This window comes from Odontesthes bonariensis, chromosome 4, assembly GCF_027942865.1.
Source record: "Odontesthes bonariensis isolate fOdoBon6 chromosome 4, fOdoBon6.hap1, whole genome shotgun sequence".
NCBI lineage: Eukaryota > Metazoa > Chordata > Actinopteri > Atheriniformes > Atherinopsidae > Odontesthes > Odontesthes bonariensis.
In genome coordinates, this window is record NC_134509.1 from 12,229,144 (window position 1) to 12,251,691 (window position 22,548).

Here is a 22,548-nt window from a genome sequence, read left to right on the forward strand (position 1 = left end):
GTGAGTGAAGTGAAGTGACCCAGTCTGAACATAGACCTGAAACATGGTGCACACACCGAATCTCCCCATCTGCCCTGGCTGAGCTTGAACATTTTTGCTGAGAAAAACAAGAGAAACAAGAAGTGTGCTGAATATGTCGGATTGTTCAAGGGTCTGAATACTTATTCAAATCTTTTATATTTAAAACAGGTACAAAACAACCCAAAATCCTGCTGTTGTTTAGCCATTCTGGAGGATAATTAAAGGATAAGTCTCGAAGAGAATCTTATAGTGTCCCACAGGCACAGTACAAGCAGATTCACTTGGAGGCAGTTGTTGATGGATACCAAATTACAACTCCCCACGATGCTCTTATATTATTTATTTCTATTTTCTTGGATGTATGCACTTGAAACAAGATCCCTTATGACAATGAGTTAAAGCTCTTGTAGATTTTAAAGAAAAAGGCTTCTAATTTACTTCAGATTCACATTTCACTTTCTCATTTTCATTTGTCATTTGGGACAACATTGGATCATTCAGAGATCCTCACTGAACTTCTGGAGTGAGTTTGCTGCACTGAAAGTAAAGGGGCCGAATAATATTGCATGCTCCACTTTTCAGTTTTTTATTTGTTAAAGTTTGACACATCCAATAAATTTCATTCCACTTCACAATTGTGTCCCACGTGTTGTTGATTCTTCACAAAAAATTAAAATTTTATATCTTTATGTTTGAAGCCTGAAATGTGGCAAAAGGTTGAAAAGTTCAAGGGGGCCGAATACTTTTGCAAGGCACTGTAAGTAAATATACTGAAATACAAGTTACGCTGAAGTACAAAACTTTGATAGTACAGTAGTTCTCAGTTTCACTCTTTACGATTTAAGATCAGATTTATTGTCATGTCATGGAAGACAAACACGAAATCCAACCGGTGGAACTGGGAGTTCTTCTGACAATTTTCTTGTTCTTTGTTGCCTTCATCTATTTATCTTGCAGTAGTTGTCCTGTGGTGAACCAGTTAGACCTTATGCCTCAGTGGGAGACCAAAGATGTCAGGTCGTTTATTATCCAGCGGCTGAGGATGTGGACATCACGTTGAGATATTTTCATGAGTGCCATGTTCCACTTTTTCATCTAATTACACTGCAAGTTCACTGCTGTGAACTGAGGAGATAATATCTTTCTGAAAGACTATTAATCAATGTGACGCATCAACAGCAAGCACCGTGTTTGGATCTGTACTGTTGCTGTGTATGTGACTGCTACCCAACTGTGATGCTTGTTTTAACTCTGACAGTGGTGACTAACAGGCGTTGAAAAAGCTTTTTGAAGCCCTGCTGGTCAGATAAACCTAAAAGCATGGAGGGAAGTGGTCGTAGTGGTTACACACGCTGTATTATGGAAAAATATGCTTGCATGAGGAAGATTGCATTTTTTTTTAGGTGTAAAAGACACACAAATACACACAAATACACACAAACCACAGCTGCTTCTTTCATATGTGAATAAACAGAGCACGAGATGATGTTTAACTGCTTGGCATTACTTGAAAAACTACATTGTTTAGTCTGAAACTGTTTAAAGGAATTTTTTAAGTAAGCCATAAAAGAACAGCCATTTGCTCACAGAAACACTTTTTTGATAGTCTTTTCTCTTTATCAAAGTTGTCATTGAAATTTCATGAAAAATGCATTATTTCGAATCAAATCTACATTTTTTTTAATGAAATGTGTCTGTTTGATTACATTTTTTGGCACCTTTTCTCTTATTTAAGGATATTTGAAGAATTTTGAACATATTTCTTAAAAATGCTTCAATTTAGTTTTTAACCGTGCTAAAAAAAAGAAGAAGAAGAAGAAAAGTGCAAGATCTAACAGCATGGCGAAAACAGTAGACCAAAAAGTGTACACTCATTTTCAAGTAAGGCATAACTCAGTTATTCGTGAAAGTAGTTCTCTTAGCTGTCACAGCTGCACAAAAAAATATTTGTATATATTAGGACTCCAGCATCCTGACATATCTTTCTTTTTGCCATACAAACAAAGGAAAGATAAACTTTGCCTATGTACACATGATGAATGCGTGTTCCCATAGAGCATGTCGTGTATTCCGCCCCTGCACACACTCTTGCACAGATACTAATGTTCTGTTTATGATATGGACAGAGATAGCTAATCTCCTCACAAATCAAGCTCAGCACACTAAGTCTGCAGAAACTTGACAGATATGACTTCAGAGTGTAACAATGTATATCCTTAAGCTGCACTCAGTTTAACAAGAGGAAACTTTTTGCAGCAGTCAGGAACATTGAGACCTTTAATAGATACGAGCAATAAATCTGCACAAGGTTGCATTTTTGTTCTCTTGCTTGTTTTGAATGAATCTTCTGAGGGCTCGTGGTGCAGAAAAAACAATTGCCAGCCTTTTCTAATTTCATTTTCATGTAAAGAAAACAAAAACAATTTCAGAAAACCTTATTCTGGCAAAACTGTATATTCACAAATCTGAACGCAACAACCCTGCCATCATAATATACCTGCTAAGTGTGTTTGTTTGACTTATTCAGTCTATTCAGTCTGCAGCACTTAAGACACTTGCTTACAAATGACCAACCATCTCAGCTCCTTTTCCCCGTAATCCTAACAAAGCCTTCATGATTTTTTCCAGAAGCATTGTTAAGACAAAACATCACTGATCCAAAACTGGCCTCGTTTTTAACTCTGCTTCTTGGCCCACACTTTATTTGCCCTTGACACAACGGCTAAGAATAGATAAAACGACTGAAATTAAGATCGCAGTGTCAGGCATGTTCAGGGTATCCTTTTATTCACAGATGATTAATCCGTGATTGCTTTGCTCAAGATTGTTTTGCAATGATTGATTGAGCATAAAATGTGCTTAAATATACTGTGTTTTCTCATTTATCCACAAACACAGCCCTGCTTCCAAAGTGTTCTGTGTTATAAAAGTAGATGACAGATGATGGTTCAAAAGGTACCACTTGTACATGGCAGCTAATCCTGTGTCTGCTCACCCTGCCTGCCTGGCCTATAGCATCCAAGGCTGCCATGACTGCCCAGAGGCAACCTGACTATGCACAAAGAAATGTTTCGGTGATTTACTGGGCATTATTTGAGAAAATCTGCATTCTTGCAAAACCTTTTAAAAGGGTGTAAAAATAAAGAAGAGTAGAAATAGATAACAGAAGGATGGAACGAAAACAGTGTGTCATGTTGGCTGATGCTGCATAAACTGGATGACATGGGCACTGGAGCTGTAATAATTAGATATAATATGCCTCACTCAATCCTTTTAAAACTGGACCAGCATCAGAGAATACCCATACAACTACAGAAGATTTTTACAGTATGCTCATTTGCTGTAAGCAGCATGAATTTCTGAAGCTGTGGTACCCCTGGTGCTTGTTTATTTATTACTTTGCCCCAAATACAGACTTTGGTTAAGGCCATGACATTATTTTATTCATTCTGCCGCTGCTGTTTCAAAATTCACATCATATTAAATGATTGCATGCCATTTCTGTTTGATCCTTGAGTGTGTGATGCTCCTTAAGATTTTTATTTATTTATTTGTTTTGTACATAGGGTTTTGTTTGGTAGCTATAAAATGTAGCACATAGCACTAGACACAGTAATATTTCACAAAAGATGTTAACTGAAATGTTGTTTTGTGACTTGTGAGTGTCATCTGTTGTGTTGTTGCATTTTTTTCTGAAATGTTGTTGTATTGCTGAAATGTTGAGTTGTCGTGATTTATTAGATGTTGTTGCTGTTGTTGTTGTTTTTGTCTTATTGTTGTATTTCTATTTTTTTTAATTATATGTCCACTCAAAATGTTTCGCTTTTGCTGTGATTTGCTCCTCAAATGTTTGATGTGTCTTTTTTGACAAATGCAGACTGTGTATCAAATAAACTAATGTATGTCCCAAAATATAGTTCCATTTCCCAACTCTTAAAACAATAGAATGGTCAAAAACAAAAAGATTGATGACATTGGCGATAAAAAACATTGAATCAATGTTTTCAAAAGATTCCGAGTTAAAGCGAACGCAGCAGCAGTGGGCGGAGCCAATATAGTCCAATCGGAAAGCAGCATACAGACACGTTGAACATTTTCTACAGCAGACATGTTAGCTTACTGTATGTAGAGAAAAGCAAATACACAAGCGGTTTTATATTGCTGATAAGACCTCCACCATGGTAAGTTTACACATAAATTAGTTTAAAGCAATGTTACTGTCCCTTTCTACTCCACTTTGCGGAGCTTTCTGTTGTCATTGCTAGCAGCTGCCAGCGACTCCTAGAATTATCTTCGCTGTCAGTCAATAAAACCTTAATCATAAATATAAGTGAACACTTTTGTCTAACCTACTACCCGAATGTCTTATGTAACTCCAGGTAGCTGTTGATTCTGACACATTGACCATTTTTCGGGTAAGAGGTCCGCTTGAGTTGAGATGTCAGCTGGACAGCACAGATGGTACGTTCATGGTCATTTTTCCAACCGTGGTGAAGTTGGTTTGATATTGGATATTCGAATATTCGACAGATATTCACATTAAGGAAATAAGGTGTCTTTTTTTTCCCAATACCTCCCAAGCCATGTGACCTAGTGACTCCAAACCAATGCAGAATAGTTCTCCTATGAAGTACCAACCACGCACACCTTTTTTTTTTTTACATCAATTGTATGCACACGCTATTTTATATGATTTTTTTTTTAAGGAAAAGCCATTATTTCCTATAGGGAATGGACTCTATAAAATAGAATGTGCATACAATTGGCTTAAAAAAAAATGTGTGTGTGGTTGGTGCTACATAGGAGAACTATTCTGCATTGGTTTGGAGTCACTAGGTCACATGGCTTGGGAGGTATTGGGAAAAAAAGATACCTTATTTCCTTATTGTGAATATCTGTCGAATATCCAATATCAAACCAACTTCACCACGGTATTTTTCCACAACATAATTTCCTCGAGTGATCACTCCAGTTGGATACTGAGTATAAAAGTATAAAAGAGTAACTCTTTTACTGGGTTCCTGCAGCCGGTCAGCTGAAGTACTTTGACGACACTCTCTCTCTCTTAGGGTTTTACTCAACTTGTCGCTGCTTCTCTGTATAATGCAGTCATTCGTATATTAACATCTAACACCAAAAGCTAAGTGTACACAATCCTGTGTGGATTCATCTCCTGTCAGGAGTGGCCAAGTTTTAGAAATCCTGATGTCATGAGTCAGAAGTACTCAAGGAGTGATTTTTCAACACTTTCTGTTTTGATTTAAGCAATATATATTTAGATCTAATTTACTTGATGACAATTGTTGTCGTTCTCTGTGTGCATGAAAGAAAAAAGTGAATTCATTGCAAAAGCTTGACCGTGTGTGCTTGATTTTCTTTCTGCAGGACTGCTTATGCAAAAGGCAATCTCGAGAACGTTTGAGACCCTTCGCTCGGAGGTGAAATCGGAATCCTGTGTTTTAATGCTCTGTGATAGTCCTGTTATTATTTGGCCAAATAAAGGTGTTTATGAAGAAATAACCCCCGATACACCATGTGAGGATCTACATCAGTGGATACAGTAAGTTCTGCTGTGCAATTCCTGTGTGAGAACTCAGTGAGAACACCATTTAGGAACGTGGTTCATATCAGACCAGACCTCAGATCTTTAAACTTGGCTTCCCATTTGTTAAAAATTGCATTTCAGAATTCCTAATGTTGAAATCATTGTGATTGGATAGTTTAGGGCCAAATACATCTGTACTAACTGAACCTGGAGAAACTGTTCAACTTTCATGTACTTGTACATCTGAAATAAACTTGACATAAAAACTCTGGAGCAAAAAAAACTTGCTCCAGTTGTGTCTTAGTAAAAGTTTTAAAATAGTTTGCACTGTAATGACTTAAATTTATGTTAGGGAGGGGTTGGCAGCTTTACTTCTTTGTTTTATCAGATTCATTCTATTAGAGCTTATTTTAGTTCTTGTTTTATTTAGTCATTTCTTAATTAAATCCTGTTCATATTTTTGACGTTTTTTTTTTTTCATTTTAGAATAGATGAGCAAGAGAGCAGTGGGAAGCGCTCAGGAAAGAGGAAAGGCAAAAAAGGTCTGTCAGCGGTAGGTATATCTTCTCTGGCAGCAGGTCTTTGGTTTTTGCAACAGTCCATTAAACTAAATCCTGCAATTTTGCCTTTTTTTTGTGACTACATATTTGCCAGGGCACTGTTTTTTTTTTTTTGGTTTTTTTTGCATTACGTAGATACTTGAATTCGGGATGTAATTGGTCATTTTCGTCATCAGTTACCCGACCAATTATTTTCTCAACTAAATTTCTAATTTCCGGATTTAGAAATGGCATAAAGAAGGACAAACTGACTATCCAGTATCCACTGCACTTTAATAAAAACTGTCATAGTGGAGAAGGCTTAATAATGCAGCCACCTTGGTTCAGTAGAAATATTCCACAATAATAAGCTTTTCACCCCAGATAGGACTCAAACCCACAATCTCTGGCTTGTCTTATCCTTTAGGCCACTGGGGTAGGTTATATCACACTGAAACAGCTGTCTTCTTGTATCTACAAAGACAGCTGTTTTCTATGGACAGGGTTAGCAGTCTGTGATGAAAAGTCTCGGAGGCTTACATGTTCTCTGTGCCTTCCTAATGATTGTCGGAATAGCACAGATGTTCGACAAAATGGCTCAAAATTCGAAGCTAATAAGAAAATACTGTGTGAAAATAAAGTTACTTCTTATTTAAGTTCTGATAAAATTGACCTTTATCTCATTGTCTTTCTATCTGATCATTTTGTATGTGGACGTGTGCTTGAACATAAATGCCCATTTGTCATTTAGAATGTCATAAACCTTCGCCTGATGATGGAGGTAACGAAGCCACGTCCTCTGTCAGCCCCAGTCCTTAGAAAAACGATCCAGAAATCCAACTTCTTGACGGCATCTCTTCCCATGGACTGTGTTGTGCGTACCAGCAGCAGTGACACAATAAAAGAGTATGTATTAGCTAAGATACATTCAAATCAGCCTGTAGTAGTCTATATATTTCTCATTGGCTCATCAGCAGCCACCACTGGTCTCATTTTGCCTCGCCAACGTTTCAAATTTATTTATTTATTTTTTTTGTGGTGATGCAGCACCTGTACGCAACTGCTGGAGGCGCTAACTCAGCAGTTGTGGGAGATGGAGAAGGCAATCCTGCAGCACACGAGACGCACGACACTGCTTGTCCCTGAGCCTCTCCACTTTTATCTGCCTGAGCCAATAGGGCTGGTGACAGTGGTTTTTCCAGCAGGAGTGTCCGATGGAGATTTAGAGACGCAACGTAAGGTAAGACCCTGTGTGTGTGTGTGTGTGTGTGTGTGTGTGTGTGTGTGTGTGTGTGTGTGTGTGTTTTCTATTTTCAATGTCATGACACTAATGATGATTTTATTTCTTTGAGCGTCTTTGTTGATGAAACAACGAGCAGAATAGCAGAATCAGGCAGGATCATATCGTAACGCATCTCTTTCCCTTTATTTTGAACAAACTCCTTGTCTGAGCAGGAGTTGCATCGGCAGTTTGATCTGCCAGAAGACAGGCCTTACTTTAAAAGAGCCAATGCTTACCACTTTCCCAATGAGCCGTACAAAGATGGATACCTCAGAAACCCTCATATGATTCTCACACATCCTACACTGGAAAATGGAAAGGTAAAGTCTATTGCAGTTGATCCTCTCTTACAAAAGACTTATTGATACACACTGCAGGGAACTGGAACTTTGATATGTGCATTTTTTTTCCCTCCTCATGCTTTTGTGTTTGTGTGTCCTTTAAGGTTTATTTGGTCCAGGGAATCTACAGCTACCACCACTACATGCAGGACCGCGTGGATGACAATGGCTGGGGCTGTGCTTATCGTTCCCTGCAGACCATCTGCTCCTGGTTTCAGCAGCAGGGTTACGTAGAGAGGCCTGTGCCCAGTCACAAGGAGATCCAGCAGGTAGGAGCTTCTCTCAATTAATTTGAACCCAATACAATGCAAAATACACCGATATATGCCACATTCTTCAAATTTTCACAAAAAGGGATGTCCAAGATGACTGCCTCTCTGGGTCACTGTTCTTTAGGCTTTAGTAGATGTTGGAGACAAGCAGGCATCCTTTGTGGGGTCACGTCAGTGGATCGGATCCATTGAGGTTCAGGCTGTTCTGAGTCATCTGCTTGGCATCACTTCCAAGATTATGTTTGTCAGGTATGGAGACATTTCTAAAGACAGCACCTAATGAATATTTATGTAGATGATTTGGATTGAACTTGCAGATAATACGTTCTTTTTATCTCCCTTTTTAGTCAGGGATCTGAGTTGGCATCCAAAGGCAGAGAATTGGCAAACCACTTTCTCACTGAAGGAACTCCCATCATGATTGGTGAGCTGAATTTCAGACCATCATCTTAAATGTTTTGGAGTTAAGAGTTCAGCTGAAGTTTAAAACCATACTTAAACCTGAATGTCCAAGTTCAAAGAAATGAGAAAAAAAGATTCTCTGACTAAGGCACTCTCAATTAAAATGTCTTTATTACTTGACAAGTCCTACTTGGACATCTTAAAAAACAAGGCCCACGCGTAGCGGCATGAGTGCCTTCTTCAGGGCAGTAACACAAAAGAACAGAGTAATGCACTACTCTGTTCTCTTGTTCTCTTGAGAATCTTTTTTTCTCATTTCTTTGAACTTGGATGTACAGCACCTTGGACTAAAGAGCACCCAAACCCAAGAAGCCTATAAACAATTGGGATAAGAGCACGCCATATTCTACAAACTTAAACCTGAATGTGTTTGACCAAATTAGCATTTGTACCTTTTTTTTTTGTTTTTGTTTTTTTTTTGTTTTCTTCAGTTTTTCACACACCGCTCCTGCGTTTTTGCTTTTGCTTGTGTTTACTAGCTATTGACACAGAGAAATATGTCATGTAATATTGTTTACTTCAATGTAAGACCTGGAAAGGACCAGGTGATTTTTACATTATGTCCTCATTTCTAAAACTTTAGAACTGAAGGAAATATTGTATTTGTTCAGTTGTTTCACTAAGGAGCCTTTGAATGTACTATTATCAATTAATAAAAAATGAATTAATCCTTTTTGAAAGCCTATATTGTTTATGGCTTTCCACAGAATCTGAGAAATTTACCTGGCTTGTTAAAACTTAGTAGAGATTACATTTTCATCTGCTTTGCGTTGCAGGTGGGGGAGTTTTGGCTCACACTATCCTGGGTGTGACGTGGAGTGAGACCACAGGGCAGATCCGCTATCTCATACTAGATCCACATTACACAGGAGCAGAAGACCTACAGGTTATCACAGACAAGGTAACTCCTACAAGCATCCACACCAGCTGATTTCTCAGCGTACAAAGCAAGTTTACAGATGCAGTGCTGACCTCTGTCTGAACGTTGTCTTTCTCAGGGCTGGTGTGGCTGGAAAGGACCTGATTTTTGGGATCAAACTGCGTATTACAATCTCTGTTTGCCTCTGAGGCCGAGGATCTTCTGAGCTCCTAAGGACTTTCAGGCGGACATAATTCAACATGGAGAAAACACCTGAAAATCTTTGGAGTAGCACCATGTTTAATTTTGATCTAGACTTGCGTATATTGCCAAGCAACAAATCCCACAACCACAGATGGATGTAATATTTGTGTTAAAAATAAAATTGTAATTAATGATGAGGTTCTTGCAAGACTTTTGTCTTACAACAGATAAAGAAACTGAATAAAATGCCTTAGCTGATTGGTCAGATAAAACAACAAATGGGAACACAACACCCAGTGCCTTTAGTATGGATAATGGGACTTTTTATATTTTTAAATATGTTTTTTAAAAATAAAAACATGATAATTGCCCTACTGTAGACAACCAAATCACAAATTAAGCATCTGTTATTTTTGTGTATTAAAATGTCCTTATGTATTCATTTGGAACCCTCTGACCTATACTTACTAGAACTGGAGGGAAATGTCCATCTTATGAGTTTTATATTTTCTAATGAGTACATTGCAATAAATTACAGTAATCCCCAAGTCAGTGTGGAACTGCTGGAAGACTAGCCCAGACACCCTTGCTCCCAATCGAAGAACTAGCTTTATAAAAGAAGCTGTGTTTGAGGAGAACACGGGCCTGTAGATACATTGTGTCACTGCATCGAACAGATCAGTGTGTGGATGCAAAACAATATTCTCCAGCAAAACTGAAATCATTGTCTGTGGCCCACAGAAACAAAGAGAAAGTGTTATCAGTCACCTTGAGACTCTCTCTAAAACCTAATGATCAAGTTAGAAATCTCAGGGTAATATTGGACTCAGACCTGAACTTTAACAGCCACATTAAATCAGTAACGTCAGCAGCTTTTTACCATCTAAAAAACATTGCCAGAATCAAAGGAATAGTGTCTAAACCAGACTTAGAAAGACTAATCCATGCGTTTGTCTCCAGCAGGTTAGACTACTGTAACGGCCTGCTCACTGGGCTCTAAACGGGCTGTAAGACAGCTGCAGTACATCCAGAACGCTGCTGCTCGAGTCCTGACCAGAACCAGGAAATACAACCATATTAGTCCAGTGCTCAGGTCTCTGCACTGGCTTCCTGTTGCTCAGAGAATAGACTTTAAAACAGCTCTGCTTGTGTACAAGTCTCTTCATGGTCAAGCGCCAAAGTACATCTCTGACATGTTAGAGCCATATGAACCAACTCGGGCTCTGAGAACCTCAGGGAGGGGTCGCCTGCTGGTGCCCAGAGTCAGGACTAAACAAGGTGAGGCTGCGTTTCAGTTTTATGCTCCTAAAATCTGGAACAGTCTTCCAGAAGATGTGAGACAGGCCTCAACTCTGACAATGTTTAAATCCAGGCTGAAAACAGTTCTATTTAGCTGTGCATATGACACCTGAAAGTGTTTTATCTGCACTCTTCACTTTTTAATTAATTAATGATCATTTTTTATGTTTTTTGGAATAATTTTATTTGCCTTCTTGTGATTTTATGTAGCTGTAAAGCACTTTGAGTTGCCTTGTGTACGAATTGTGCTCTACAAATAAAATTGCCTTGCCTTATTTTTTTAAAATTCTTACACTTGCTGATCATTTTGCAAATGTAATAAACTTCAAATAAGGCTTTTGGGTGCCTTATCTTAGATTTCTTATCCTTGGGTCGATTGCCTGGGTTTGATATAGAAATTCCCTCCATTCAGTCCCCATCTCTACCCCTTCAGCATGTAAATTTTATGACAGTGACCAGACACAGGTTTATACGGTAGAGTCCCGCAAGTGCTATTGTTCCAGGACATTGGCATTTCATGAGTGTGTGTCACTTCTAGGTCTAACTATGTTATTAAGAGTAAAACCATGACAAATTGTAATTTCAGGGGACGCGCCTCTAGATAATCCCCTTTCTTGTTAAAGGAGATGCACTAGAGGGAGCAGTTACATTGGCATAATATATCTCTAAGGAAACACTAGATGACCTCTACTCTATGATATGTTTGAGTTGTTCAAAAACTTCGTCATAAAAGGTTAAACGTTCTATTGCACATTTGATTTCTTTCCTTTTCTATTTCTTTATTTTTTTTTCATTTTGCTCTGTTTTGTCAGTAATTCAAGGTGGAAAGGCAAGGCGAGTTTATTTACATAGCACCACTCATACACAGTGCTTTACTTAATGTATTGATTTATCAAATTGATGAGAATGCTGCAGTAAACAACTGTGTTTTCAGTTCAGATTTAAATGATCTGACAGTCTGAGCAGACCTCAGGTATTCAGGAAGTGTATTCCACAGGTGAGGAGCAGAGTAACCAAATGCTGCTTCACTTTGTTTGGTTCTGGCTCATGGTAACCTAATAAGTCTTGCATGTGTTCTTTTGGTCGAAGACAGTTCAGTGTTTTGTAGACCAGCAGTAAGATTTTGAAATCCTTCCTTTGACTCGCAGGAAGCCAGCACAGTGATCTGAGGACCGGTGTGATGTGGTCCGGTTTCTTGGCGTTTGTCAGGACTCTGGCAGCAGCATTCAGGATCAGCTGCAGCTTCTTTATTGAACACGGAAGACACTGTTACAGAAATTTAGCCTACTACTGATAACAAAAGCAAGACAGAAAACCCTTAATTCTAGCAATATAAGATGTAAAATAAGATGTATAGATTGTTTAAAGAAGATTGTATACAAAACTGACAATTGGCTTAATATCCCGATAAACACACTCGCACGTATAGGCTACAGATAAAAACACTGCGGTTTTACCAAGTAATTCAGTGATGCTTACCCATTATGGGCTTCCAAAGGCCTTTCCATGTTTGTTTTTTGTTTTGTTTTGTGTTTCTTTTTTTTTTGTTGTTGGACAGACTGCTCTTTGCATGTGTAGTAAACCAACTTTTTCACCAATTAATGAAACAGTGCACAACTGATAGGTCTGTTTAAAAAAATAAGAAAAATCTTTTGTTTTATCTTTTTCAATCTTTTAGAGTATCTTTCTTCTAAATCTTTGACTTTTTAAATCTTTGACACAAACAGAGATGAATAATTATGCTTAATGTGAGTCACACAATTATGTAAATATATGTGTGTGTTATTATTCAGGTGAAATTCGAAATAGCTTTCAAGCTATCTATTTTTTTGTGTTTTGCCAGAGGGCTTAATTTTATCTTTGGTTGGGCTGGTCATTTATGTGTGGTTTTGAACTAGCTTTAATTTAATTATTGTTCTATATAGTCTGCTTGTTTGTTGTTATGGTTCCTTGAGGATTTTAGTTTACGCTCAGAGTCACATAGCAACCGTTGCCAGGAAGTGACGCTAAGTAGTTACTAGGCATGTCTCTGCATCCTGCTAACGGACAGCTTTTGTATTTAGTGAAGGTTTTAATGAATATGTGTCCTCTTGACGCGATGCATCATGTCTAAACAAGTAAATGCAATTATACTGTGAAACACTGTCTTTCGTCGACAGGTAAGATGTCGCGTCGTGTCTCCATTGCTAAAGTTAGCTGTGCGGTTGGACTGAGTTAGCTAATGCGGTGTTTATCAGCAAAGCGTGTCTTCTTTGTCGTTAAGCGTATACGTTGGTTTGGTTTACTTTGTAACTATATACGTGGTGAAAAATGTGTTTATTGGCAGCACCGTCGTAGTGGCTGGTTTGTTCACAGCAGGCTAAATTGGATTGCAGCGTTAACAGACTTATGGTGATAACACCATTAAAACGAACAGGGTTTTTTATCTGTATTTCACGAGACTGTCGGAGCTGTGAACACACGTTTGTTTTAAGGCTTTGTGTTCACATCTAATTTCCGTCCAGGACGAATTGTGGTCTCTTTTGGATTATCTTGCCTCTCTTTGTGTATCTCTTTGTCTCGTCGCTTTGCATGACCTCACAAAGTTATTCAGAAATTAATAAAGTAATTTTGCACCTCTGAACTGATTTTACATGTCTTTGTGGTCAATTTGCCTATATTTGGGGTACATTTTTGTCTCTATGTTGTCATTATTGGTTATTAAAAAAACAAACAAAAATAAATAAATACGTTACCACTAGAAAAAAAAAAGCTCAATAACTGTTCTAACTTTAAATAATCTTTTGTCCCTCTCACAAACAACCATACAGGTTCTATTGTTGGGAAAGGCTGCCATGTTCAACCCGGATGAGCTAGAAGGTGAAGTGGATCACTCATTTTTCGACAGTGATTGTGAAGATGGCAGTGGAGATGGAGGGGAAAAGAAAGAGAAAGGGTTGAAGTCTAAAAAGAAGAGTCCAGCAGCGCATGAGAGGTTACCAGCAACATATAATACAAATTTGGATGAGGATTTATCCTCAAACACTGAAAGGACAGGAAAACACTTGAAGCAAGTGGAGAACAATAAGAGGAGCAGAGCATCTGCTGTATCATCTGTATCCTGCACATCAGATCAAGTCATAAGTGATAGCAGTGATGGTGAGGATGACTCTAATGTGCATAAGAAAAGACCCAGTGGAGGATTTATGGCTTTGCTGGCTAACACACAAGACGGAGATTATGTCTACAGCCTGAGTCCAAATGAGATGGGAGATACAGCATTAACATTCAGTGCCAGCTCAAAAAAGAAAAACAAGCAATATCCTAAAAAACAAGCAAAAAGTCGGTACCACTGCACTCCATCTCCCACTTCAAATGAGGCCAGCGCAGATGCAGACTCTGAGAGCTCCTGTAGTAGTCGGAGAAGCAATCTTGGGTCCCCCACCCACCCCAAACCCAACAAGTCTTCCTTCAAGAAGACCAGAGTGGGCTCAGCAGGATCTCGGGATTTGCCTACCTCTAGTACAGATGACTCTGACGACTCAGTAACAGATGTGAGCCCCCTCTCCTCTCCTGAATCCAGCCCTCTCCAGTCATTGGATCTGAACAACACAGAAGTTGAAGATGGGAACCATGATGAGCAGCAGCAGCAGGAGAGTGTGCCCTCCAGTGGCCTTAGCAACATGAAACAAGAGGAGGATTCAGATCAAGACCTTGATGAACGTGAGTAAACTTGTGCCGTTCTTGTCTTTCAGTCGTGTTTGCAGTGGCCTATGTTACACACGCTGAATCCCAACTTTTTTTGCTTGGTTATTGCATAAGGCCACATAGAGTTTCATATGGCTTTGCAGTTGGGAAATGTGTCACATGTGAACAGAATAGTCTTCATTCGAAAGCTTGTCACACAAATACATCGTTCACAAAACAGTGCAAGTCTTGCTGCAGTCATCCACCAAGAATATAAGACTGATATTTTGGTGAGCTATAAACTTTCTCCTCACTGAAACCGGTGCAACATGCCAGTCTTTTTCTATTGCCAATGTTATATAAGACAACGGGTTCATATTTTAGGTTTGCACCAGACATCAGTGCACCATCTTTTTCTCATATTGTACAGAACCAGTCACTCTTAGTTTTGAATATAGCATCTTAAAAAAAGAAAGTTGTTCACAGTTTAATTTTTCTCTTCATTTATCTGAGAATATCCTTGCAAATTATGAAGGATGATTTTATAGAGTTATGACCAATAAATATATATCTTAAAGTTAAGGGTTGTGATTTCCTTAGAATATTTAGTTTTCCACATTGTTTAGTACTCTTAAAACAAACAAAGCCATCACACTTGGTTCCAAAGTAAGATAAAGACTCAAACAGTAACGGTAATTCTTTTACAGGCAGATTATAATAATGGAACAAATGTGCTTTCCAACATGCAGGATCCCTCAGTTTAGAAAGTCAGCTTGGAAGTAAACTCGTCTTCCCCGGTCCCGGAGGGAGAAACAGGAAGAACTACTCGTTTACTAACGATGAGGTCCGGCGTATAGATCGAGAGAATCAGCGACTTCTCCGGGAGCTTTCACACTTTTCTCCGGGGCCAAGACCAGGAAGTGCAGAGGGGAGGAAAACCCATGTGGCCGGCAGCTCGCCTCTGATTCGCTTTTCTCACAGTGCACTTAACAGAAAGCGGGAACAACAACGCATCGAACGGGAGAATCTGGTGAGTTGTGTGTCTTGGGCAAACCTAATACTAGATTTATTAACAATACGCATTCATAGTCATGGAACATTTGGTCAAATCGCTTGGTACATGATCAATAAAATGTGACACAAGGTATTGAATTTATTATTTTTTTTGTCTTAATTGCCACTAATATCAAATGAAAGACTTGTGTGAGACAAAAGTTGTTTTGGTTTTTTGTGTGTAGTTTAGGCTGTTCATACACTCAAATAGAATTTGTCGCAGATGTCCCAGTCGCATATTCAGACTGGACTTTTGACATGTTGCTGTCTCTCTCAAAAATTACCCAGTTAGTTGGGAATCAAGAATCAGAAAATTTGAAGAATTTTACATTACCAAAATATAAAAGGTAGTTTATTGTTCTCAGGTATTAGGTGATCTGCAGCTCTGGTGCACTCACCAGCGTCCCGTGCCTTTTCCTCTTATCATTAGCAACTGTACCTCTGCTCCCTTCCTCCCCGTCCTGTCCACATCTTGGTACCTGTCTGAGTGACTTTTGTGTTGCAGGAATCTTTGTGTTGTGTGACGTTGCAGTATATCCCAAGTGCATGCCGCCATATAATCCCATGAAGGCTCCTGAATGGGAGCTTCAGCTTGTTGTTCTGCCCAAATAAGGCAATGCTGCTCAGTATCCGAGGTGGTCCCGACCTCTTTCATGGGAACGTGCTGATCTTTTCCCAAAGCCCTCGATTGGGGGAATCTGAATCAAATATATCAGGAGGGGCAAGAAAACCTGTGGAAGGATGCAATGTCGGTATATCTGACCCTTGAAGCAACCCGATAAGCCTGAGTTCTCCACTGCAGCAAGCCAGGCCTGCCGCTCATGGGTGGTTGCTCAAATGGATGCTGTATCTTTCAGGCTGCAGTCGAACACTTTTACCAGGAGCTTCACTGGTTTCTTGGTGATGTATGGTGTTTGAGCACTGCGGTGTCTTATGTGATACTTCTCAGGGACCTTAGTTTCTTCACCACCAGAGGTCTAGACTTTGTCTGCTTGAGGCTCATACATGCCCAAATGATCAGTTCCTTCAGAGTATAACTGTTTCCTGTGACAGACGCTTTTGTCCAGAGTCAAGTTGCCAGTCAGGTCATCTATAGAAGCCCAGTGATGCCAGACTAGGTGAAGGGCCCTCTGCTCTGAACCTCTGCAGACTCGGCAAGTTCTTTGCAACAGATGAAAATTTTGATTACAAAGAATTTAATTCCAATTGGCTTGAATTGGACTTTACTATTTAAGTGCCTTGAGATGACATTTGTTGTATTTGGCGCTATATAAATAAAAATTAATTGAATTGAATTGAATGAAAACGATCCAGTGAAGACATTCTTTTCAAACTTGTGTTTCTTTGAGTTTGTAGACCTGGTGGAGAATTTCAGACTGCGTTTGGGGTCCTCCCTAATAGTCGTGAAATTCTACATCAAATAAACCACACAACAGAATAGATTCTCTCATCACAAGAAAACAAAAGGCAAGGCAAGGCAATTTTATTTATAGAGCACAATTCGTACACAAGGTAATTCAAAGTGCCAAAGACTTGAGGTAATGAAATTAATTAGCCTCGTATCACTAGAAAATTATTATTTTATCTAATGAAACAAGAAAATAAGCAACTCCAGATAATGGACTTGAAATAAGAAATTGCACGCTTATGGGATTTTCTACTGTTATTTGTTAATATTTTGATAGACGTGTTCTGAGGCGTACATTTGTGGAAGGGTACTTGTGTTATTGGTACTAATCAGTTGGGTTCAGCTGGTGTCAGTGTGAGAACACACCCCTGAAAACAGACACTGATGAACGTGGATAGATGGCAGCAGGTGGCAGGCTTGCAGCAGTGCTACAGAGTGACATTATGAGACACTCCAGGCTCTGCTGCTTTAGCCTCTAACTTCATATCTTAACCTTAATTTACCACTAGAACCTAAAAACTGATATTTTTGACAAGCAGCAGCGTTTGATTTTGTGATAGGAAAATCTGAAATGGATGAGTTACTGCCAGCCAGCCAGGTGCTATTAAGGGAAAACCTTGATTTTTAAAAAATAAAAAATAACGTTTTTTTTCCTCACTGTTATTGGGCATTTCTTATGTTCCGTGATCAATAATTGTAGATTGTAACCCCTGCAGTCTTTGTGACATAAAGTGTTTCAGTCATTTTCAGGACAAACCGTTCCCTCTTTTAAGTCGGTCTTGTCAGGAGTGCTTCGTCTTCTCTATTCTTGGAGAGAAGTAATTGAATCTGCCGTGTGATCAGTGTATCCGTCCCACACAGCACAGCACAGCACAGCACATAACACACCTTATCGTCCTGCACAAAACCAACGAGTTCTGTGTATCTCAAGATTTTTTTTTTATTTTTATTTTTATGTTTTTTTTTTGAAGGAGTGAAATTGATATAGCAGGTATATAAACAGTTTTATAGATTTCAAATAATTAATTCAATGGAAACACCATAGGGGACGAGTCTGACTGCAGTTGCAAGACCTTTATAGAATTTTTGTAGTACAACTTGGCTCTTGAGCTTTTTGCCACATTTGTGTACTGAAGCTTTTCTGCTGGCTGTGCATGTGAGAGTGTGAATGCATGTTAAACTTTCAGCCACTTGGACGCACCGTTTTGCCTCATGTTTTTTTTGTTGCGTTGCCTATTTACTTTAAGAAGTAAGTAAGAAACAGAAAGGGGACTTTTCTCTGTTCCTGAATCAAAAACTTGTTTATTTTATGAGTTCTATTCATACTTTTTATATCTATAAAAATGTAAATTACAATGAAACCTAAGTAAAACTGTTGTTGTTAGATTTATTGAAGCCTTACGAAATGGGCGTGGACTCATTGATGATGATTCATTGTTATATATGGGGTTGACAAATCTCTTTATGAATCGGTACACTTCAACAACACCACAAACTACTTGGACCCAAGTAGTAGTAGTTCAATATAAGTAGTAAAGTTAAAAAAAAAATATATATATATATATATTTGGTCTCTCTCTGCAACACTGGTTGTATTCCTGGTGTTTTTCTCAGGCTTTCCTGAAGCGACTGGAGTCCGTGAAGCCCACCCCTGGGCTGAAGCGCTCAGAGCAACTGTCTGACTACCAGCGCCAAGTTGGATACCTGGGAGCTCCATCGTATCCCATCTGTAGATCCACCACAACAAAAGTGAGAGTTAGTAGCAGGACAGCCTCAGGTATGTGTGTCCAGGTCTGACCACTTTTACTGCGTCGAACCACCGTCACACTTTTTAAACCATTTATGTACCTTTAAACAGAGTGATCACTGAATACCTGCTCATGCAAGACCCTCAGCCATTTTAATTAGCAAGTGCCTGCCATCTCAGTTATTTTGAGGCTATACTTTTCAGAGATAAAAGTGCACCGGCTACACCTAGTTTCTGATGGGGCTATATTGCTATGTCTTTAATCTGAGAGCATCTCTTTCTTGTCAGCATCAACAGGTCCCAGGCCAGTCAGCTCCAAAGCAGATTTCACGAACGCCGACTCCAGCCTCACGCCCGTTCCCAGCTCAAATAAACTGAACGCTGCCCGGCCAGCCTGGTGCTGAGAACGCCACCGTTGAACAACATCGAATCGACAAAGAAACACACGACTGGTCCCGACGTTTAAGCCTGTTGGAATCCATTCCCCACGAAAGGTTCAGTCTGGAAGGTATGAAGCTGAAAGGATATTTCTCACTTGGTTTCATCATTGACCGATGCCGCTCTACAGCCTTGTTTTTTTTTTTTTGTTTGTTTTTTTTGCCATGAGTAATCATTAGAGGAGATCCTCTTTTCTGCTCTTTCATGCTGAAATAAAATGCAGCTGACGCTCTGATATAAAATTCATCGTTATTCGCTTCAGTGGTTCAACGTTGGCTTCTCAACACAGCGATAGCTTTTCAGCACTTTAAGGTGCACGTAGATACATTTTGAAATGATTTCAACCCTTTAACAACTGCGTTGAAACTGTTTGGGATTTAATTTGTGTATATTTTCTCACATTTGTATGATTTATCCGCTATATATAGAATTATGTTTTTGCACAAGTAAACAATTTTTGAAGTATTACTGGTGTGATGTTGATTCTGTTCCTTTTTAAAGTAAAGCTGCTTGTGTTAGCACCTTTTTACTCGAATGTTTGTTGTGAATTTTCGTCTAAATTCTCATCTCCTAAAACACACTTGGATCAGCTGGGGAGGCAACATTTTTTTTTGTAATGTGGCTAATTTTTTGGTAGATGGATTTCATGATTCGTGAAACAGCTCAGGTAAAAACCTTTATGTGTTATTCTCCCTCACAAGGGACAATCAGAGTTAAGGTTGTGGATGATTAGCTAAACACCATTGTGTTTAGCTTACAGCCATTTTCCTCACAGACAACGGGCACGGGTGTGTTTACGATAAAATATGATGATGAAGTTCATTCGAAAGTTTTTTGCATAATTGAACTGAGACATTCATGATACATCCTGTAACATCTGCGATTTACTTCCTTGACGTGGCAAGTAAAAATATGTATTATGTGAAGCTGTCTACAAAAAAATATTGTTTGGAATGAAAACAGAGACACTGGATTATTAGACTAATAAGTCTTTATTCTTAATAAAATGTATGAGGTGGGATGCGAGGGTCAGAGAGTGGTCACAACATAACATATGGGCCTCGGGAGCGTGTGGCCCGTATGAACATCAGCGTCTTCTCCACTGGATGTCATACTCCAAGACTGACTTCTAGCAAATCTTAAAGAAATATATACACATTTCTTATAAGACAAGTTAACCCGTGGGTCAAGTACACCAACCGATCTTCCCTGACTATTGCGCAGGAGTAGCCTACACACCAACATTGTAATTCACCAAGGAATAAGACTTAAATAAAGTGGAGGATTTCCTTGGGTACTGGGAGTATGAGTTTATTATGTGTACTTCTTGATCTCGTCGTACAGCACCAACACAAAGGCACCACCCATGCCTCTGATCACGTTAGACCAGGCGCCCTTGAAGAAGGCCTTTGATCCCTCGTCTTTCATGATCTTCTTCCAGCAGTCGATTGTGCCCTTGTACATGATGTCAGCTTTGAAAGGAGAGACAGAAACAAGTGATGCGTAATGGTCATATATGGACTATGCGCAAAAATGTAAAACAAAGCACACAAAAAAAATCACCTCCTTTGCGCCCTGACTGCATCATCATACGACGTCTGACGGTGTCGAAGGGGTATGAAATAATCCCTGCTGCAGCAGTGACTGTCTGGGCGATCATCCAGGTGACCACGATGTGCGTGTTCTTAGGATCTGGCAGCATACCTGTGTAAGGGAGTTGTTAAGTCACCCGCTCTCACGACAAAATACGTACACAATACAAAACGTCACATCGAACAGGTATGCGCACCTTTAGCTGTGTCGAAGCATCCGAAGTAAGCCGCTCTGTAGATGATGATACCCTGCACTGACACGTTGAATCCGAGGTAAAGACCTTTGAGGCCATCAGTTTTGAAGATCTTGCTGAGGCAGTTTCCAAGACCGGAGAACTCTCTTTCCGCAGCGCCCTTGCCGATGTCAGCAGCCAGTCTTGTTCTGGCGAAGTCGAGTGGATACACGAAACAGAGCGAAGTGGCACCTGCGGCACCGCCAGATGCCAGATTACCGGCGAAGTGACGCCAGAACTGTGTTTTTGGATCCACACCCCCCAGGAAGATCTTCTTGTACTTGTCTTTGAAGGCGAAGTTAAGAGCTTGGGTGGGGAAGTAACGGATGACGTTGGCCAGGTTGCCTCTCCAGAAGGAAATGAAGCCCTGTTCTTTGGGGATTCTAACCACACAGTCCATGATTCCCTTGTAGTGTTTGTCAGGGGTGATCTGTTTGCTGGCATGTTGGACCTGCAATAGAAGAGGGAAAAAGAACATTAAAGGATGAACGAGGACACATGTGTTGCGTCTTTAAGTAAAAGTTTGCATAAAACAGCTTTGACATGCACCACTTTCACTTACAAATTTGAAGAACGTGCACGTCAAATTCACATAAAAAGACGTAAAATATTCCTCAGACAGGCACTATGTTCCCAGCAGTCTGAGGGCACATTGCTGTCACTTGAGACTTCACTGTGTATTAGATTACATACTTTAAGTTAAATTTAGCAATTCACTTGCACTCAATATTACAGTGGTAATTTGCTATAGCAGATTAATTATAAACTTGATAAACATACAAATATAATTGCACGTATAGTATTGTGACTGTTTTGTTGAAGCACAGATCAGGAGGCCTTGCCACCATCTCACGGGCCTGTGCGTAAAATGATCCCCCAGTTGACCTCTCACTTGCCCCTTGGTATCATGCACAAGACCATATGAGCCCTCTCAATGCTCAGCTGGACTTTCCTCCACGAAAGCGATTTACATGTTTTAACTTAAGTCCTACATTCAGCCGTGTTCCACTAATTACGCACACTTTACGCACAAAGATGTGAACAGGAGAGCGTGCCACGGACAGTACTTGCTTCATATACTTTACCTGAAGCAACAGCTTGACTCTCTCAATGGGAGCGACAGCTGTTTTGGAGATGGCAGCGGCAATGCCACCAGCCAAAAAGTCCTTGATGAAACTAACCACCGCGTCCGACATGGTTGGATGTCTTCTTGTGGAGGTTTTAGACCCTCGCCCGTTCCAAACTTGATCAAGTTCCTCAAGGAAACCCTACGCCCCTCCAAGTGGACGAGGCACCCCCATCTGCTCTTATATATGGAGGCCATTCATCGCGAGAATTTTGAGTGATGGATTTGCAGTTTGTCAAACGGATAAACGAGGCTGAATAAATTTCCGAGGTTGAAGTTCAAGTTGTGCGCCATGTTCCTGGTGTCAAGAGTCAACCAAACCGGGGACGTTTAAAGGACACAATCTGTGTGATTTGATTATCGTTAAAAACGTATATATGTGCAATACTAATCATGGAGAAGTCCTGATGGTGGAAAGCTTTCTTAATGACAGTGGCCTCAGTTAAGACAAGAGGACAGAA

The 22,548-nt window shown here is 39.6% G+C and overlaps 3 protein-coding genes across 4 annotated transcripts; 2 read left to right on the plus strand and 1 right to left on the minus strand.

Annotated features, from left to right (window-relative positions):
- Window positions 1-4,096: 4,096 nt before the first annotated feature.
- Window positions 4,097-9,722, plus strand: ufsp2 (ufm1-specific peptidase 2). 2 transcript variants are annotated; one of them, XM_075462988.1, is made up of 12 exons: window positions 4,097-4,202; window positions 4,401-4,482; window positions 5,407-5,581; window positions 6,053-6,119; window positions 6,857-7,011; window positions 7,153-7,345; window positions 7,561-7,707; window positions 7,833-7,997; window positions 8,125-8,249; window positions 8,348-8,424; window positions 9,239-9,363; window positions 9,461-9,722. In XM_075462988.1, the coding sequence occupies exons 1-12, from the start codon at window positions 4,200-4,202 to the stop codon at window positions 9,545-9,547; spliced, it is 1,401 nt and encodes a 466-aa protein (XP_075319103.1). In that variant the 5' UTR covers window positions 4,097-4,199; the 3' UTR covers window positions 9,548-9,722. The 2 variants fall into 2 exon arrangements, with proteins under 2 accessions (XP_075319103.1, XP_075319105.1); XM_075462990.1 differs by lacking the exon at window positions 4,401-4,482.
- Window positions 9,723-12,760: 3,038 nt separating this feature from the next.
- cfap97 (cilia and flagella associated protein 97) lies at window positions 12,761-20,560 on the plus strand. Its single transcript, XM_075462991.1, has 5 exons — window positions 12,761-12,983; window positions 13,635-14,526; window positions 15,240-15,520; window positions 18,566-18,728; window positions 18,987-20,560. The coding sequence occupies exons 2-5, from the start codon at window positions 13,659-13,661 to the stop codon at window positions 19,100-19,102; spliced, it is 1,428 nt and encodes a 475-aa protein (XP_075319106.1). The 5' UTR covers window positions 12,761-12,983; window positions 13,635-13,658; the 3' UTR covers window positions 19,103-20,560.
- Window positions 20,110-22,254, minus strand: slc25a4 (solute carrier family 25 member 4). The gene is made up of 4 exons (XM_075462992.1): window positions 22,047-22,254; window positions 20,926-21,412; window positions 20,700-20,840; window positions 20,110-20,608 (listed from the first exon to the last, which is right to left on the minus strand). The coding sequence occupies exons 1-4, from the start codon at window positions 22,155-22,157 to the stop codon at window positions 20,451-20,453; spliced, it is 897 nt and encodes a 298-aa protein (XP_075319107.1). The 5' UTR covers window positions 22,158-22,254; the 3' UTR covers window positions 20,110-20,450.
- Between the last annotated feature and the right edge of the window lie 294 nt (window positions 22,255-22,548).

Coding starts and splice junctions, on each gene's coding strand:
- slc25a4 (XM_075462992.1), bottom strand. CDS start 22,157: ATGTCGGACGCGGTGGTTAGTTTCATCAAGGACTTTTTGGCTGGTGGC. Junction 21,413..22,046: donor GAGTCAAGCTGTTGCTTCAG/GTAAAGTATATG, acceptor CTTCTATTGCAG/GTCCAACATGCCAGCAAACA. Junction 20,841..20,925: donor ATGCTTCGACACAGCTAAAG/GTGCGCATACCT, acceptor TCCCTTACACAG/GTATGCTGCCAGATCCTAAG.
- cfap97 (XM_075462991.1), top strand. CDS start 13,659: ATGTTCAACCCGGATGAGCTAGAAGGTGAAGTGGATCACTCATTTTTC. Junction 14,527..15,239: donor AGATCAAGACCTTGATGAAC/GTGAGTAAACTT, acceptor TCCAACATGCAG/GATCCCTCAGTTTAGAAAGT. Junction 15,521..18,565: donor GCATCGAACGGGAGAATCTG/GTGAGTTGTGTG, acceptor TGTTTTTCTCAG/GCTTTCCTGAAGCGACTGGA.
- ufsp2 (XM_075462988.1), top strand. Junction 5,582..6,052: donor GATCTACATCAGTGGATACA/GTAAGTTCTGCT, acceptor TTTTCATTTTAG/AATAGATGAGCAAGAGAGCA. Junction 9,364..9,460: donor TACAGGTTATCACAGACAAG/GTAACTCCTACA, acceptor TGTCTTTCTCAG/GGCTGGTGTGGCTGGAAAGG.